Source organism: Hyperoodon ampullatus (genome assembly GCF_949752795.1).
Source record: "Hyperoodon ampullatus genome assembly, chromosome: 5".
In the NCBI taxonomy this organism is placed as follows: Eukaryota; Metazoa; Chordata; class Mammalia; order Artiodactyla; family Ziphiidae; genus Hyperoodon; species Hyperoodon ampullatus.
Genome location: NC_136918.1, coordinates 93,700,718 through 93,720,473, shown reverse-complemented (window position 1 = coordinate 93,720,473; position 19,756 = coordinate 93,700,718). Strand labels below are relative to the sequence as shown.

The 19,756-nt window shown below is 37.3% G+C and overlaps 1 protein-coding gene across 6 annotated transcripts in view; it reads right to left on the bottom strand.

Annotated features, from left to right (window-relative positions):
- Positions 1-19,408, bottom strand: part of CBLB (Cbl proto-oncogene B) — a gene marked incomplete at its 3' end in the record, with an annotated part of 203,883 nt that extends 184,475 nt beyond the window's left edge. For all 6 annotated transcript variants that reach the window (XM_079705372.1, XM_079705373.1, XM_079705374.1 and 3 more), the window contains exons 1-2: positions 19,147-19,408; positions 5,313-5,563 (exon numbers count right to left, since the gene is read on the bottom strand). In XM_079705372.1, coding sequence (XP_079561498.1) covers positions 5,313-5,563; positions 19,147-19,314 — 419 coding nt within the window. In that variant the 5' untranslated portion in view covers positions 19,315-19,408. The remainder of the gene's footprint in view (positions 1-5,312; positions 5,564-19,146) is intronic.
- Between the last annotated feature and the right edge of the window lie 348 nt (positions 19,409-19,756).

The following is a 19,756-nucleotide window of genomic DNA, read 5'->3' as shown; positions in this document are numbered from 1 at the left end:
TAATTCTCCTGTAAATGGTTACTGTAATAAAAAAAAAAAAACAGTATTTTTACTAGAAACTACTATTGGATTTGCAAAACTATTTAACAGACTGATGGAGCAACAGTAACATTTAGTCTGAAACAAACGACATCTTCACTTGTTGATGCTGAAATGTCTTAGCCAACAAATATTGTGAATATCCAGAAAATAATTTAAAGACTGAAAAAACACTACTGGAGTCAGGAAACCAACCAAGGTTACAAAGAACCCTTGGAGGAGAAATGGCATCACACCACCAGATTCCTGCACTCTTTCCTCATGTCCTTCTCACAATGTACAGGGCTGCCCAGGAGAAAATGTGGAACTTGATGTGGGATTATAAACAAGGCCATTAACCTGTGAGATCCCATAATAATTAAAACTATTCCACAGAACCCAAACTGTGTACACAGGTCAATCTCTTCCTATGGTTAAACTGAAAACCCACAAGGAATTTCAAAACTGCTTCCATGACCATGTATCAACAAGTACTCATGTTTATACCAATTTAAACATTTCAGTTAATGCATCATTCTTTGGCCAAAGCAATGTTGTCATACAGAGGTATGAGGAATGCAAGCAGGTTGGTTTGCAGCTTTGTGTTTTGTTGTTGCCCTTACTGTTATTATTGTTGTAGCTGATGTTGTTTTGTTTCAACTTTTAACTTAACCATTTCTCTTTAGTATATCAGTTTCAAAATGTTCTTGGTACACTATCTCATGAATTGTAATAAACAGCAAGTAGAGTGATTTGTAGTTCTTTAGAGGGAAAGGCACTTTATTAATGTAGCAGGCTATACATTTTTCTTTGTTCAGCCAAATGGTCAATAGAGAAAAAGATTTTGCCTGATGCTCCTGAAGGATTTTAAATAAAGGCTAGCATCTTCTAGAACTAATTTTTTAATGTCAAAATACTTTTTAAAAAAATATGTCATTTAGAATGAGTATTATTATACAAGCTATGCACACTATGATTTGTTTTCTAAAACACATGTGCATAAAGAATGGTCCAGGGGCTTTCAAATGATATTAATAATAAGACAGCATCTGTGTATTACTCTTTGGCATGAATTGTTTAAAAGCCTTTATTTTTTTCACAGATAGATTATCAAACTCAGAGCTATTTTTCCACCTCAGTTGACTTCTGGTTTTGTTCCAGTGGTTGCAAACCGGAGTGTGGGAGGGGAAAATGGGTTGTAGCACTCTGGTTCACTGAAGCAGTTCTAAAATATGGAAAATCTGATTATCGTTATGCCATCACCTCTGGGTGTTCTAAAAAAACACAGTGTCCAACACCAGGGCTTGAAGAACAGGAGATTAATACATAACTTTTTATATGAAAGAGTAAATATTTTTCTATTAAAATGGTCAACTGACGAAACTGCCAGCCACATCACTGAAGAAAGGCATCTCCTGTCAATTTCATATTTGTCACCTGCAACTACCTTCACACCCACTTTGACTTTTGCCACTAAAACTTTAAGCAATATGTTATAAAGTTTCTCCTCTTCCCTGTGCTTGAAATTATAAATTGTCCCTTCTCTACATGATTCCTGAAGCCCACTCCACACATACACTTGAAAACGTTATGTGTGCCAGAAATCACTGAATTACTCTTCCCAGAAATACCAGCTCAGAATGGTTTAGACACAGCTGGAGAAGCACCAACTCAGTGTGAGGTTCAGCTGTTTGGCGGGGAGGGGGAACTGGGGAAAAAGTGATACTGGAGAAGGAAGAGGTTTACTATAAACATCAAGCGAGGCATGCAGGCTGCCTCTACCAGAAATCATTATTCCACCCATTCTCAAAGCAAGAGGCTTGCATTACGCACTCTTAATATCTATTTCCACAGCAAATAAACTTACCTAACTATAATTTCTACCTTTCACCCGCTACACAGGGAATACACTGCATGCCATTTGCTATATCTATTTATTTTTCTATTTATTATATTTATCACATTTGTGTGAAATTGCCTTAAAAATTCGGGCTACTCATATTTTAGCAATCAATCAAAGCACAGCTAGTTCAAAACTGATGCCTGATTTTTTTTCCCACTTGCCCTTACGTTTAAAACAAATCCACAAAGAAGTTTATTTTTGATACAACAGGAACATTAAAATAAACATTTTGATTCATGTACTCATAAAGTACAGAATCTCTCAGGGAAATGCTGGTTTAGTCAATGAACTCCAAATTACTATTTCTAGTATTACTGTCCTTCATTTTTAGCTTAAAAATACTAATGTCCCTAGTGACATTATTTACAGAACAACAAAAAAAAAGATTGTTCAGAGAATTTATAAGATTCCCAATTAGCAGTGTGTAATACATGTTAGATAAGAGTCATACTACTAAAAAGAATTTTCAATTGCCTTCCAACCCTGAGAACATTCTAAGAAGTTTCTTTTATATTCTATAGAGCAAAACATCCAGAGTTCCATGTACAGTGGCACGTTTTAGCCTCAGTTACATTTGGAAATCTAAGGGAACACAGAAGTGAATGTTTAAAAATATATTCCTACTAAAAGAAATATAAAGCAGAAACATAAATCAAAAATTTATGTCTTGCTACAGTGTACCAAGAATAGTACATTATTATGAATTATGATCATTTATCAAATGTAAGTTTTGCATAAACACAGTGGCCACTGAACATTATCAGAAAATTGAACATGGATGAAAGAAAAATCCAATTAGAAATATGCTATACCAGCACAGAAGCTAATAAACTTTATTTTAGAATTGAATTTAAGATAGTGACAAAATTTACTTGGACACTTAAAACACAGAATTTACACAGTTGCCTCATTGTGATCAGTTAACATTATGTAATCTGTCATCATCTATGGAAATCTACACACAATCAACCAAAATTTATAAAGATTCCACAATGATATGCTCCCACATAAAAAGCCAAAAAAATCTAAATTTATTTATGAAATGGTAGTTATAAGACATTTCCTGAGTTAGGAATGTTTCAAGTTTCTAAAAAAGATGTAAAAGTGAGATACAAGTTTACCCCATCATATATTACTACATCCAAAGAAAACACTTCCACCACTCAAATTCCTAGTCCTAGAAGTTACACACCTTCTCACTGATCTAATAACCTAAAAAGTAAAATTTCATGGATTACATTGCTAGATCAAGAAGAATCTCAGGGCTACCAAATGTGAGAAAGAAGTATAAAGATGTTACTAAAACAAGTTAGTTTTATTAGATCTACGTTAAAACTACAAGGCGAAAATACAGTTTTAAACATACATCTGGCTTCCCATAACCTTGGCCATTCTTGGGAAGTCTATAAGAAGAAGCAATCACTATGACATTTCTACTCCTTACTTCTGGAAACTTGTGGCAATTCAAAATGCCCATTAACAGTCCTGGAGAGAGTCTTAGAGCTTGAAGCTAAAAGGCAGCTAACTGGAAGGATCACCACCCTCAAGATGTATAAACTGTGGTCCAAGAATATTAAGTGATGAGCCCATAGTTACACAATTGGTTAGACTCCTATGATTATGTTAGGATTCATCACTAATTTAGAAAGCAAATTATAAATAAGTAAACATTTATGCCATTTTACCTTTGGCAGAGGGTTTTACTATGCTTGAATTTGACGGTTTTACTCACTCTGGGTATTTGTTTGGCTGCTATTTACAGACAACTTCAGAGTTTATATACCTAGATAACTGAATTTTCTGTTACACAATCCTATGTTTCATTAGACTATATGAGACTACTGTTTCTGACCTGAAACATTAGAGATTTCTTAGAGGTTTTTCCCATATCTAAGAAAACTAAAACCCAGAGACGTTAAGAGTCTTAAACTAAAATTCACCTCAACTACGTTAAGACATTATATATTTTAATTAATATTTATTTTCCAGTCTGGAAATCTAAATAGACTATCACTATCGGTGAATATTCTAGATAGAACTTAAATGTCCCAGAAGTGGAAAACTCTATTATTTACTCTATTTAGTTTAAGATAGATCATGAAATTTAACGTTGAAATAGCCAAACAACAAACTTCAATGAAGAGTCTCTAAGTCAAAAATCCTGGCTATAAGATGAGGATTCAGTTGATGTCACTTCAGTCATCACTGCCCCTGCTTCTCACTTACTAGTCAAAGTATAGGAACTGAAGTTACATCTTCCACCCACATCTTGCACACCTACACCTCCAATCAAGACTACATCCTGAAGACACTGTCCAACACCAAATGCTGGTGGAATGGAGCAACAGGAACTCTTACTGCTGGTGGGAATGCAAACAGTACAGCCACTTTGGAAAACAGTTTGGGAGTTTCTTATAAAACCAAACATAGGCTTATCATAATATCAAGAAATCGTGCTCCTAAATATTTGCTCAAATGAGCTGAAATCTTATGTCCACACAAAATCCTACACACCAATATTTATAGCAGTGTTGTACATAACTGCCAAAAATTGGAAGCAACCAAGATGTCCTTCAATAGGTGAGTGGATAAACAAACTGTGCTACATCCATGTAATGGAGTATCACTCGGTAATAAAAAAAAAATCAACTATCAAGCTATGAAAAGACATGGGATAACCTTAAAGGCATATTGTTAAGTAAAAGAAGCCAGTCTGAAAATGTTACATATTATATGATTTCAACTATAAGACATTCTGAAGAAAGCAAAAACTATAGAGACATTAAAAAGATGAGTGGTTGCCAGGGCTTCAAGAGGTGTATGGTGGAGGCAGTGGGGGAGGGAAGCAATGAATAGGTGGGACACAGGGCATTTTTAGTACAGTGAAACTATTCTACATGATACCATAATGGTAGATATATGATATTATTATACATTTGTGGAAACTCTGAGAACCGTGCAATACAAAGAGTGAACCCTACTACAGACTATGAACTTTAGTTAATAAAACTGTATCAATACTGGTTCATCACTGTAACAAAAGTACCACCTTTTGCAAGCTTTTAATAATCGACGAAAGGGCAAATGGCGGGAGGGAGTATACAGGAGCTCTACTTTCTGAGTCATTTTTGTGCAACCCTAAAACTGCTCTAAAAAATAAAGCTATTAAAACAAAATAAGAACACTGTCTCAGGAACTAGCTATTGACACAGAGAAATTTGTGTAAACCTTGTGTAAAACTACAAGGTTTAAATAATATGAAAAGCGAATACACAAATGCAATGATATTTCCCCCAAAACAAACACATGGTAACATTCATCCTAACTGTGAAACAAAAAGCAACATAAATGACCTTAACCCTGAGAAAAATAAAATCTGAAATATTCTTACCTGTCCTGCGACTGCTCTTCGTACATCCTCTCCTTGCCTTCTTTAAAGAGTCTTATTGCTCTTTTTGACTTTTTCATTAGACTATCAATGTAGATTTTAAAATATTCATTCTCACTGAGTTGGGCAAGTTTCTGGTTGTCATCATATTTACTCAATATAAGTCTCAAATGCTGATATGTATCAGGTAAAATATCAAGTATATATGGTGGGCTATTCTTCAACTGAAGTTTGGGATTTTGGCACAGTCTGACCTAAAAGAAACAAAGACAGAAATAAAATATTTTCATATGAACTGTAACACTTTCTTTCACAGAAGAGCTGAGAAAATTATCAAACTATGTACTATTTCTTTGCCTTCCATAATATACATTTTGATTTTAAAATTATCATCAGCAATCTACAAAGAACCTATATTCCCATCTGTTTTCATACAATTAAATACTATTTTCTTCTCTTCTCAGTTTTTCTATGTCAGACCTTAACTTTCAACCCCTAAAGTTTTCATTCTCTCTTCAACATCCCATTGTTCACGGCTTAACAGAACACCTATGTGCTAATTATTATATACCACTAACAGTCTCTTTTTTAAACAAAAATGAGGGAATGGGCCTCATCTGCTGGCCCATTTTAACATCTCACATTCAGAGATTATTTTCCCAGCTAAAGCTCTTTGATAGATTTTTTTTTTTTTTTTTTTTTTTTGCGGTACGCGGGCCTCTCACTGTTGTGGCCTCTCCCGTTGTGGAGCACAGGCTCCGGACACCCAGGCTCAGCGGCCATGGCTCACGGGCCCAGCCGCTCCGCGGCATGTGGGATCCTCCTAGACCGGGGCACGAACCCGTGTCCCCTGCATCGGCAGGCAGACTCTCAACCACTGAGCCACCAGGGAAGCCCTCTTTGATAGATTTTAATTTATGTTTTGGTGTATTGTTTCCAAACCCTGAGAAGACTAAAAACAGATGCCCTTTTAATAACTGAATTATTAAGTAGTAAATGGGTGTCAGGTCAGAACAAGTCTTTTCCACCTCTTCTCATTACATCCCAGGCCTAGAAACACATGTTACATAACGGTTCAGTCTTCCATCAGATGCCACCCAACGACTGGGGCGTTCAGGGCTGCCTGCAGAACCATACCTTCTGCTAGCACGAAAAGGTAGTAACTCTACTACTACATTCACTTCTTTCTACATGTTCATGTGATTTAGTCATAAGTAATTTTACCCATCTCTCATTCTTATTCCTCCAATCACAGCATAAAGAACCATCCAATTAAACGACTGTTTAAATAAACTCATTGGGAATTGCACAAGTGCGTACATAGTGTAAAGGCGCACACTCTTACAAAAGGCAAAATGTACACATCAAAGCAGAGTTACTGAGAAGCTCATGAAGCATAAGCTTGAGGGTCCCTCAGACACTTGGCCCTCTTCTAAAGGTCTTGTCATACATTTTTTTGTAAAGTTTTCAAGAACAAGATATTTTACACACAATTAGTTTAGATTTCTGTCTTTTTCCCAGTGCAACATCCCTTCTGTCAAACTTAACCTTCTGCTGGGTGGCACTGAAGGAGCTGGGGGCATTTCTGGAGTCTGGCTAATGGGAATTTGAGTTGAAATACACTTAGTTTGGCTTTAGTGGAAGGTACATGTAAGGAACGCAGTCACTTCTGGAACTAGTTAAATCACTGTCAGCAGTTGTGATACAAGAATGGCTTCGGGAATATTTCAAGTGTTCATGGTGCTGACCAGCCCAGCACAGGAGCAGGAAGGTCACGTTTAAATTTCGTAATTTGAATGTGTCAAATGGTACCCAGAATTGGAGGCATACATGGGCAATGGAAGAGAATCAAAGCATAAAGTGTACAGAGGGCTTCCAGTGGTTAAGAATCTGCCTGCCAATGAAGGGGACACAGTTTCGAGCCCTGGTGCAGGAAGATCCCACATGCCGCGGAGCAACTAAGCCCGTGCGTCACAACTACTGAGCCTGCGCTCTAGAGCCCGAGAACCACAACTACTGAAGCCCGCGCGCCTAGAGCCTGTGCTCCACAACAAAGAGTAGCCCCCACTCACGGCAACTAGAGAAAGCCCACGGGCAGCAACGAAGACCCAGTGAAGCCAAAAATAAATAAATAAAATAAATAAATTTTTTTAAAAATAAGTAAAGTATACAGAGTCTAGATTATTTCTCTGATGTCTGTGGACTTAACCATTTCTTTTAATGGTCTTTCTTTTCATACCCAATTTTGTATTTGTACTTTTTTCTTTAAAAGGACCACTCTAAATTTCTGGTTCCACAAAACACAGATCCAAATGAAAAAGAGTTGAACATTAATAATTTCAAGAACCACAAACACAATAAATCAAGGAAATGACAAATGAAAAAGTACTCTTAAACTTACTTTCTCACTTGTTTCCTTTGAGAAATGACCATATCTTTTGTAGGGGAAAAAAGTCTGGCTCAAACTATCAAGCATCAGCCCCTAATTTAAGACAACCATTTCTCACATTAACTAAGGGCGTTCTATCTCCCTCCTCTTTGTACACAGTGCCTAAAGCAGAACTGTCTAGCATACAGTACAGAACTAATAAATGGATGTATAGATGGCTGGTTGATTGATTCTGAAATTCTTTATATGTATTTTTACACACAGATGTTATTATATTACTTCCTTATTTTCATGACTGAACTATATAATAGTATTTTCTCCCCTAAAGACAGATGAAGTCCCAAATATATCAATGATTTAACAAATCTTGCTTGAAACAAGATGGTTTTTCAGTTCTTAAAACTAAAAGATAATATCACGAGTACACACAAATTTCAAAAATATCACCACCAACATCCTACAGCAGGCAGTTTAATTTCAGCAACATAAAACTGGGTACAACATGTCGCAGACTGATAAATTATTAACTTGTAGTTAGGGGGCTAGGCAGTTTTAAATTCATTTCCTCCAACTGGTGAATTTTTTAACTGATAAATAAAAAATTTTTCAGACATTCCAAATCACTGTTCTTTAATAGATTCTTTTAAATGTTACAGATTTTTAATTTACTATATACTACCTGGTCTTGTTCTCATTTGTTTTATTTAAATTATAATTCTATCTGAGTATTGATTTATTCAGTAAAATTGTTTGAATAACTACTATATACCAGGTACTGAGCTCAGTGCCAGGAAATTATAGATGACTAGAGCATACTTCATGCCTCAAGGACTCTGGCAGAAGAGACCTAGTTCTCTATAATTAACTTAGGAGCAATGTAATTCTTGCTCTAAGGGATCTTAGTAAAGATCCTGTCCAATCCATTCATTTTTCAGAAAAAGAAACTAAGAACTACAAAGATTAGGCGACTATTGAAAAATCATTAATCCAACACAAGAGTCTGCATTTTATGAATCTCAGGCTGATCTTCTTTCTAACTATATCACAATTTAATTAGAATTAGGCATATAACTAATGATCCCTGGCTAAACTCATTTACATTTTTATTTTACTCCATTTGCAAATTTACAGGAACTTGAGGACCCATTTGTTAATTCTACAAACGTTTATATGTCAGGCATTGTTTCGGGCCCTATGGAGTACAGCAATGAATAAATCACACACCTGTCCTCAAGGAGTGTTCTAGTGAAAAAGACTTGTGGCTTAGAAAAGAATGACAGGAGAATCAGAGTGCTATAATGGAGGAGACTACAAAGTGCTGGAGGAGGAATGAAGCAGACACATCTACATGGCAGGGCCATGAAAGGCATACCTAAATTTGCAAAAGGAATATTCCAGGCAAAGGGATGTGCAGAGGCTTGAGAGGCCCCAGAGAGTAGGGTGTGTGAAGAGCAGTCAGTGCAGTCATTCTAAAAGGTGGGGGCATAGGAGCCCCTGGGTGAGTGGGATGAGGAGATCTTCAATAGGCTAGAGCCAGTTCATCAAGGCCTTTGTAGGCCACACAGTTTTCTAAATCTGCACTCGGGCAAGTGCAACATAAAATGCTGAACTACTTACTACTGCATGCCACTGACTGTGCAGTTCATCAGTTGGATTAGTGTTAAACTGTGATTTATGACAACTTTTGCCAAAAATTGCTGAAAATGAATAACCCTATGCCAGGACTATGACTTCCTAGCAGGTCAAATTCAATTCAATTCAATAAATATTTATTGAGTGCCTGCTATGTGCAAGGAACTGCGAAAGCCAGGGCGAGAAAAATTGCTTTTCTAAAACCAGTATTTTAAGGAGAAAAATCAAGCTCACCATTTAAGGTTCAAGTTCAGATTCGAATGACTCAGACTTCTAGAAATATCGAAGTCACTCCCTAGAATGAAAGCGGGTCCCAACACAGGAGAGCTTTCACAAAGAACACATCTACAGTCACATTATACACTGATGGACTTTTTAGGGCACCAACTGGTACATTAAAGGATTGGTTCATTAATCTTTGCTTTTGAACTAATTGGGTTGAACTAATTGGAATTGGGCTAAAAATTCCATTATAGTCATTGGCTCAAAGGATTTTAGTGTTAAAGAGGACCTTGGAGGTCACCAAGACCAACTCCTTCCTTGTTACATAACAATACTTAAACACGGAAATGGAACCTAGTTAAGTTTACTGCTCAGAACCCTGCTGTCTGGACTTACAAGTCAGGCACTCTCTCCATAACAGTAGACAACTGCCTGATGTATTTCTTGAAAAGGTATTTAAAGATTTTTAAGTAGACCTCTCTGTATATGTCTATATACGCATCGTCTCACATACATAAAAATATATATTTTATATTTAATATGGCACTACATGTGTATTTCAGTAAATACATGAATATGTATTCACATACATAAAATATATATTCAACCATATCAAAGCAAAGGCACAAATATAAACACAGGATTTACTAGGGCTACAAGAATCTTCAAAGCCATTGATTATTCTGGAACACTCTTGCATTTAAACAGTTTCCTGACTGTGCTTTAATTAAAATTTCCAGCCAAAAGGTAACAAAGAAGTATTAGGTCAGCTAACATATTTTCTGCAAACAAGGTTCAAACCAGCCCCTGAAACCTATGAAAGAAATTCTACTGAAGCAAGTGGAAACTTCAACAGTAAGGAATTGTGCGCATACCATAAAAGACTTTCATTATAAAACACACCTCACCTCATGGAGCATTCAGTTATATTAAATCATGTATTGTATCTGCAAAATGAAATATCCCATTTTTTAAAGACAGTAAGGGAAGCCTGAAAGAATCCCTTGTTTGTGCTCCTCAGGTAACTGCTGTACGAGATTCCTTACTGCAGTTACTTAAAAGTATGTCACTATGACAAAAAAAGTGTATCTGTGAGTTCTTTGGGTTCTTTACAGTTTAGTTCAGCAAATCACACCACTAAGTACATAAAAGCATAAAAACTTATACAGCATAAAATTTTAAAAATATAAAAATAAAACAGAACTCTTTCTACATAGAATATTAATTGGGCAAAACAAGAAGGTTAGCATATAACTGGTTATGAGTCTAGAAATTAATCATAGTAGGATTTGGGGGAAACTACCAATTCTTTTATGGCTTTCAAAGAAGGTTTCTTTAGAAAGACACCTTTAACCTTTAAAACCTTTTATAACCTTTATAACCTCTTTATAACCTTTTTTATTGTTATAAGAAGCACCATTAAATAACTGACTAGTTGTAATTAAGATGTCAATTGTGTATTCATTTGTTCACATATCTGTCTTACTGGTCTATCTCCATCACCCAATGTAGGATCTTGCATACAGTAGATGTGCAATAAATATTTGATGGAGGAAAGGAGGAAAGGAACAAGTTAAGGAGGAAACCTCTCAGAAGTAAAGTAATATTACAAACAGGATAGCCATACCTATATTGAATAAACCTGTCGACAAATGAATACAAAGCTTGGAAAAGAACTTGATCATTTCAAATATAGGGGGTAAAGATCCTTCTGATTTACTTCTCTTGGAAAGAGGAAGATTCAAGCAGCGTGCTTGGGGCTTCCCTGGTGGCGCAGCGGTTGAGAGTCCGCCTGCCGATGTGGGGGACGCGGGTTCGTGCCCCAGTCGGGGAAGATCCCACATGCCGCGGAGCAGCTGGGCCCGTGAGCCATGGCCGCTGAGCCTGGGCGTCCGGAGCCTGTGCTCCACAACGGGAGAGGCCACAACAGTGAGAGGCCCGCATACCGCAAAAAAAAAAAAAAAAAAAAAGCAGCGTGTTTGAATCTTCATACTATAAACATAGGCATCAGAATCAATCAAACCTGGGATCTAGCCCTGCCAGTTACTAGCTTTACAGCCTTGGGCCAGTTTCTTCTCCTGGAAACCATGAAAACTTCTAAAGATGTTACAAATTCTCAGAAGAGGAAATGTAAAGTGTTCTGCACAATACCTGACACATACTGGGCACTGGCAACTTTTTAGGATTTCTTCACCTTCCATATTATACCACAACATGGCAAAATCCCTGCAAGTTTTGCAAAGATGTAAGAATTAGACCAAGGGCACTGGCCACCTTGTTGGGGATCATTTAAGAGTTCTTTTATTTAGTTCCTAAAGTTTGTTATACTACCTGAAATCCTTAAAAAGTCTCCTGTTCTGTACAGAATAGGAGCAAATAAGGCTAATAAGCCCAGGTCACTTCTCCTGATTCGGAATCAGTGCCTAGGTATTCAGCTGATCTGGAATCATTTGAAAGGTAGAATACTTAAGAACTATTTTTTGTAATTCCTATTAGAAAACAGTGTGAGCTTAACAATTATTTAAATGTTAATATGTTAAAAAGCTAAAAATTTAGTCGGATATTTTCAAAATGCTTCTTTAATTACTAGGAGAAAATCAGCACTTACAAATACATTTTAAAATATCTTAAATATATGCCCAATCAGAGTAGATAAAAACAGCATTGTGGCATCATTTAAGTCACAGCATGTTTTTGGGGGTTTTTTTTGCTGTACGCAGGCTTCTCACTGCCGCGGCCCCTCTGGCTGCGGAGCACAGGCCCTGGACGCGCAGGCCCAGCTGCCATGGCTCACGGGCCCAGCCGCTTCGTGGCATGTGGGATCCTCCCGGACCGGGGCACGAACCCGTGTCCCCTGCATTGGCAGGCGGACTCTCAACCACTGCGCCACCAGGGAAGCCCCACAGCATGTTTTTAAGGTGATCTTAATATAAAGGCTCAGGACTGATTTCCATTTCAATTTTTTACTTATTTATGCACTTAATTGCTATAAAACTAGTTTAAATATATATTGTTTATTCTATAATATACAATTTTAAAACATGATTTAGACATTACAAATGTTACAAGTTAAATCCCTTCTTGACAACCCAACATAAAATTTAAAAATTCTCCAAAACTTCTCTGTATATTTCCTTACTTCCCTCTTATCTAAGCGGAAGTTACAGTTACCTACCAAGGATTACCTTTCTACTTGTTCTTAGCCTCTCCTTCTCACATTGTAATCCAGGATGCCACTTCATCAATTATTTCTTCTTCCCTTACATCTTAAATCACTCCCTACCTACATTCCTTCCCCTAAATCCATGAACTTCTCCAATAGCACCTACACACAAAGTTATGCTCTGCTCAAACCCTCAAGCTATCTATCAGAACTTTCTTTCTTTACACTAGTCCCAGTTGTAGAACAATTTTTTTTTTTTTTTTTTTTTTTTTTTTTTTTTTTTTTTTTTTTTTTTTTTTCAGTACGTGGGCCTCTCACTGCTGTGGCCTCTCCCGTTGCGGAGCACAGGCTCCGGACGCGCAGGCTCAGCGGCCATGGCTCACGGGCCCAGCCGCTCCGCGGCATGTGGGATCTTCCCAGACCGGGGCACGAACCCGTGTCCCCTGCATCGGCAGGCGGACTTTCAACCACTGCGCCACCGGGAAGCCCTAGAACAATTTTTAAATAATCCACATACTCGTTTTCATCTAGCTGTCACATAAGCAAAAGTACACTGAAAGATCAACAATGGACTCGACTCAAGAAATTCAGTGACTTCTTGAACTTTCATTCGGCTTGGTTTTCTCCATTTGAACTTGGTTTCTCAGACTTTGAAACTATATCCTCATTAAAGCTATCTCTACTCAGGAAATCAGTATGCTCTCATTCTTTTCCTATCTGTCTCATCACTGTTCTTTGCAGGATTCCCTTTCCTTCACTGCCATCTAATTATAGATACGTGCCTGATACAGCCAAGAATTCCAATCTAACTTTTTCTCCACCTCTCACCTTCTATTCTGCCCTCCAACTCTCTTGTTGTTCTATAGCTTGAAATGCTGCCTCTATGGGCATATCTACCAAACATATGTCTCTAGTTTCAACTTCTCTCTTTAACTGCATATTCAATTTTCTGACTTCAAAATGGATTTCACTCTGGCAAGTCAAACTCAACATGGCCAAAAACAAACTTACCATGCACCAGCCCCCAAGCTTCCTCTTTTTCTTCCTATGTTCTTTATCTCATCAAAGGCATCACTGCCTTTAGAGTCAACTAAGCTGAAAACCTCAAGAGTCACTTTCACTTCAACTTCTTGTTCATCCTCTATCTCTGAAGGGTCACCAGGACCTTAGATTTTACTCCAAAATGCCTCCCACGTTTGAACCAACACTTGCTATCTATCTACTGTCAATTCTCTAGCTCAGCCCTTCATTATTTCTTGCCCAGTCTGTTTTAATTCCTCTCGATCATTATTTCTACTTTTAAGGGTTTCTTTTTTTCTCTTAATTCTACTTTCTAGAGTCAAGACAGTAATTTATCACAGCATAGCCTTGACTTTCTCTCACTCTGCTCAAACATCTCAGTGTTTCTCTGCCTACCAAATAAAGTCCAAATTCCTTGACAAAACAGTCAAAGCCTCTTCATCTTTCTCTAACTAACCTTCTTTCACTCAGCAATCTCCCTTTACTCATCATTCCTTCTGCCTGATGTGCCCTCACTTCACTGGAATCCAAAGCATCCTCTAAAAAATAGCTGGATAATACCTCCACTATGCTGCATTCTACACCAACTTTTCACCCCAGCAAGCAACACTCACATCTACCAGATGCTGTGTTACAGCACTTTATTTACACTGTATTACAGCACTTAACTACACCCTACAGGATAACATGGTTATCTATGATTCTCTATCTTTCCATACTTAGGATATGATAAATGAATGATGAAATAAATAGACAGCACAGAAAGCAACTCTGAAAGAAAGAAGTTGATTCAAAATCTGAATGGTTAAAATTCTACAGGAGTTAAAAGATAATAACTGATTAAGGCTTCTGGTAAATGTATGCTCCATATCACACGGATAAAAACCCAGGGAACTCTTGGGAGGATTCCTTTAAATCTTTTACTTTATCCAAAAGCTTTACCTAGAAGTGACAAGAGGCAAACTTTGGGATCACTTCATTTATCTAAGCACAAATCAGAATCTAACTCAGTAGTAAACAAAATAACCCAGACACGTAATGTGTTACCATATCAAAGTCTACTAGGGCCCATGATTCTGCTAATATAGAACAACCTCACTAAGGAAAAAGAAATATGTGAAGAATAATTCAAATAATGATATTCCCTGTTCCAAGGGCCCAAGGACAGTGATATTCTCAAACCGAACAAACATAAACAATAGGCATCCAAAACCTAAATTTTATTCCACATGCAATATTTTTCAGAGGTATGAGTAATTCAACTTAGAAGAGAATACTTACTCTTATTTTTTAATAGCTGCATATAATGTAACCATTTTTGATTGACAAACTTTAAAATATATTATGGGGCTTCCCTGGTGGCGCAGTGGTTGAGCGTCCGCCTGCCGATGCAGGGGAAACGGGTTCGTGCCCCGGTCTGGGAAGATCCCACATGCCGCGGAGCGGCTAGGCCCGTGAGCCATGGCCGCTGAGCCTGCGCGTCCGGAGCCTGTGCTCCGCAACGGGAGAGGCCACAACAGTGAGAGGCCCACGTACCGCAAAAAAAAAAAAAAAAAAAAAAAAAAAATATATATATATATATATATATATATATATATATTATGGTTGAAGCGAAATTATAAAGGTAGAGAATAAATTATATTCCAAGCTTGGCAAATGTACTAAATGTACTAAATGTACTGAGGGTAAAAAGCAGGAAAAGGCTGTTTGGTATCATCACTTTTTAAATGTTTTTAAAACTCTTTCAGTAATGTAATTTCAAATGAATGACAAGGACAGCAAGACAAAAACGTCGGCAGGTACTCAACTTGCTTTGCTCTTTGGCATCAATTAATTACTCTTTAATTTCCTGAACATCCATTTACGCTCAGTACATTTAGTATCTATTAGATGGAAAATTGTTTCTTCCACTTTCCATCACCTGGCTAAGATGCTTGTGAAAACCATGCTCAGGAACCTCACATTAATAAATCATCATTCCTACCATACTGATTAGCAATCATTTCCTTACCCTCACCACAGCATTTCCAACAAGAGTACAATAACGCTATTCCTAAAGGCAGTGGCCAGCAGAATCCAGACAGACAACAGTCTGAGCAGTGGCCAGAAAAACAAGACAGATGTTCTCGACTGCTCCCACTGTACGTTGTATAGGTCTGTATTACAGCCCCTTCCATACTACATGGCAATTATCCACTTACATGCCTGGCTCTGATGCTGGTCTCTGAGTTCCATGACAGGTCAAGCGCAGAGTTATATCTTGTATAGCTTTGCATCCCCAGGTAATCAGCACTTCATAGAAACACAGTAGGTCCTCAAGAAATGTTTTCGTGTTTAAGAACCTCCATCTCTGTAAGACCTTTGGAACAGACTCCACATTTCAGGTGTATTTGAACCTTGCTGTGTATTCATGAGTAATAGTTCTGTCACTATATCAAACAGGCATCTACTGACCTGAAGAGTGTGGGGTCAGCTATTGACTTACACTGACACGTAGAACTAAAACCAGAAAATATGTCTAAATGAGATGCTTTGGGATATGCTACTATTCTTTTTCTCAGTAAATGTACTCTGCTAAGTCTGTGCCACTGATGTTTTCTTACAAAACACTTTACATCTTAACAAGGAACACAGCTGAGCAATCACTCCCTCCCACTCTCAGTGACCTTGTATAGAAAGCCTGCCCTCTGAAAACATAACAATTAGTTGGAACTGGAATTTCAGTTGACTGTTTTAAATTCTAGAGGCCAGGGAATGGTGTAACTACACATTTACTAGATATTTCCCCTACAGTCTAAGACTGTTTCACTGCCTTGTGAGATGTTATTTTACTTTATAAGTGGTTGAGACGACATACTGTACTTGGAGCTTGTTTACAATTTTACACTTCTAAGATGTGACCTTGTTGCAGAGGCTTCATGAAGAAAAAATGCCAAATGCTTAACCTTGCCTTTTACATAACTACCAGTTAGATTTGAACGTTACTATTTTCCGTTATTCAGAAGCTAAACTCCTACTATTGCAGTTATTTTACAAAACAGGTAATGTGTCAAGGGATTAACTTTTGGACTAATAATAAAGTTCCTGATGTAATCACCAGGACAGTGTTGATATTATGAACTACTTCCTTCACCACTGACAAGGAAGGAAAGACAAACACATGTGGGTGATTCTTCTGCATTACACAATTAAATAAAATAGACTTTCCAAATAGTAATTATCAATGCTTTTTTGTTACTGTGAGATAGAGTAGCAATAAACATACTGGACTCTTTTAAAATGATGTATATGGTTTCCCTCCACAAAGCCCACGAATGCATTCATAAATGAGCACAACAATTTTCAGCCTTGACAAATAATGAAGACAAATAGGGAAAGCCACACAATGCGCCTCTGGCTAACACCCATACCCGCATTTCACTAAGTAGAGACTTTAGGTAGTAGATTTCCTTGAGTCAAGTTTCTCAATTGGAGAGGCTAAACACAAACCCACAAAAGGGTTAACAAAACAAACAATGGCAGAAGCTTAACTATCAAATAACCATCTATTTTACCATAACCCATGGTGAAATAATTAAAAGAGAATAAAACTCAAGTTAACAATTGGTTACAGACCAAAATTACACACACATTTTTTAATGTGTCAAAAATAATGACTCTATATTACCTACAGTTTACCACTTCTTATATAAATCTTTTTCATTTGATGTTCTAACATTTACTCACAACTGTACAAATTCTGACCACTCAAAGAAGGGGTGGGGAGAGAGAAGCAGCTCCCTGGTAGAATCTGACCCATTTCTGCCCACTCATATAACAGATAAGTTAAAGAAAAACCTTGAATCTCCTTCTCTTATGCCCAACTAATGGTTCAGGCATGAGAGTGACCTTAAATTGCTTACTCCTTAGAAAAGCAAAGACAGCTAGTATTGTGCCTGTCAAATATATACAATTTTTCCAACTGCATGCCCCTCATTCTTAAGTATCCAATGTTAAAATCAAAACCTGACCTCAAGCAGCAAGTTGCAATGTTCTGACACTATGACATCATTCTGTCTGGAGCACTTTAATATCACAATTTGAATAAACTGGCAGAGGCTTAAATAGGTCACACTGAATCCTAAAACTAAGGATATTTATCTAACAAAAATATTCTGGCTCTGCCTTTAGTATCACCAGCCATATAATGCCAGGTCTATTGTTCATCTACCCATCTGTGCTTCTCATAAGGAGAAATGAAAATAAAGTAAATCTTATCCCCTTCCTGTATTGCTAATACCACTGACAGTGGCTTTTTGAAGCAAATATTTGAACACCGTTACAAACCAAAGTAAAGTTGACTGCTACCATATGACTTTGTGAAGGCTTTAGCACACACCTACAAAGAAATATTTTTTAAACCTCCATTTCTGTAGTTATAAAGACATCAAGAGCCCTGCATCAACTAACTTTATAATTAGCCCCAAATCTCTATGAAATAAAACCATAAGGCGCTACATTTACCAATATATAGGGTTCAGTACTACTGCTTCAAGAGCAAAACTATTAATTTTGCACAGCAGCAAGCTACATCTTAATTATATTTATTTCATAATCCTACTTAGTAAAATAGGACACAGTTACAGTTTTCTCCATAGACCCCTGTGAAGTATTCAGGTTGCCTGGACTTCTCTGGGCACTGACAGCCAGCATTATTTCTTCTTGTAACATTGTAGTTCATCTGAAAGCAACATGCAGAAACCACAGAAGTTTCTGATACTCTCAGTCCCACCACCTCCATCAGAAATTTTCCTTTCACAATAAACAATGTGCAATCAAAAAGGTTTCCTGTTTCAAAATGGAATAGATGAAAGAAACTGTAACTCTATCATTAACAACAGCAAAAAAGTTCCTTAATGAAGATGAATTCTCAAAGACGAAAATGGAAACTCTCAAACACTGCTTCCTCACTTAAGGACTAATCTGGTTCTTTCCCCAGTTATCATTCTCAGCATCATACATTGTGGTTGTCATGAGTGGTCCGTCAGAGACTTTTCTTAAATTACTTGTATACACTCTTTTGTTATCTAACAGCAAGACAACCTTACATAAGATGTAACAAACACATCCAAACTATTCTATGCCATGCACCAACAAAGAGCAGCCAACAGTAAAAACTTTGCATATCTGAGTCATGTAGAGGAACTTTGAAGCTTGAAGAGCAGGACAGAAGATAAAAAAAAACAAGTCTTAGCTCTGAACCCAACTTTTCTAAACACCCAGAGCAGATATAAGAAAGATGGTCAATCCAAAGCAAAAGATTGTTGCTACAACAATTATTATTATTAAGTAACAGTACAAATAAAACTGGAGAAACCAGCCACATCCAGGGTCAACCCTGCTGTGTACAGACACGGTCAGATAGAACTTACCACTTTGTCCATGAGTTTCCAAGTTTTCTCCACAGTCCTGCGATCTGCTGCTGCTTGCTTAGGGGGTCCAACTGCATCTTGAATAGCATCAATAATACCCAAAATTCGTCCTTTTCGGGGGTTTCCTCCTCGACCACCAGGGTTTCTGCCATTCATAGAATTTGCCATCTGGAATCTTAGTTCTCTGAAAGGGAAATTAAAAAAAAAAAAAAAAAAAGTTAGTTGGTCATGAAAATATTTACCCAACAGAAAACAGGTTAACTTGTACCCACTACACCCTCCTCCATCAGTGAGAACAAAATCCAGGGCCCCAGATTCAACTTTTCAATAGCGTGTGAATTTACACTCTCAATCTTTACACACAACAAACAGGTTTAGTAGCAATAACCTTAGATTTGTTTTTGGAACATTAAGAGTTAAAGATGCAAGTAATGAAGGCTTAATACCAAACTCATAACAATAAAAACTTATATAGATTTCCTCCAACTAGATAAGGACACACTATTCTGTTTTTCCCCTCCCTGCCTTAATCCCAATTCAAAAGACTAGAACTGAAGCCCCCAGAAAACATTTTGGGAGCCTCCCTCAAAAACCGCACTTTCACTCTGTT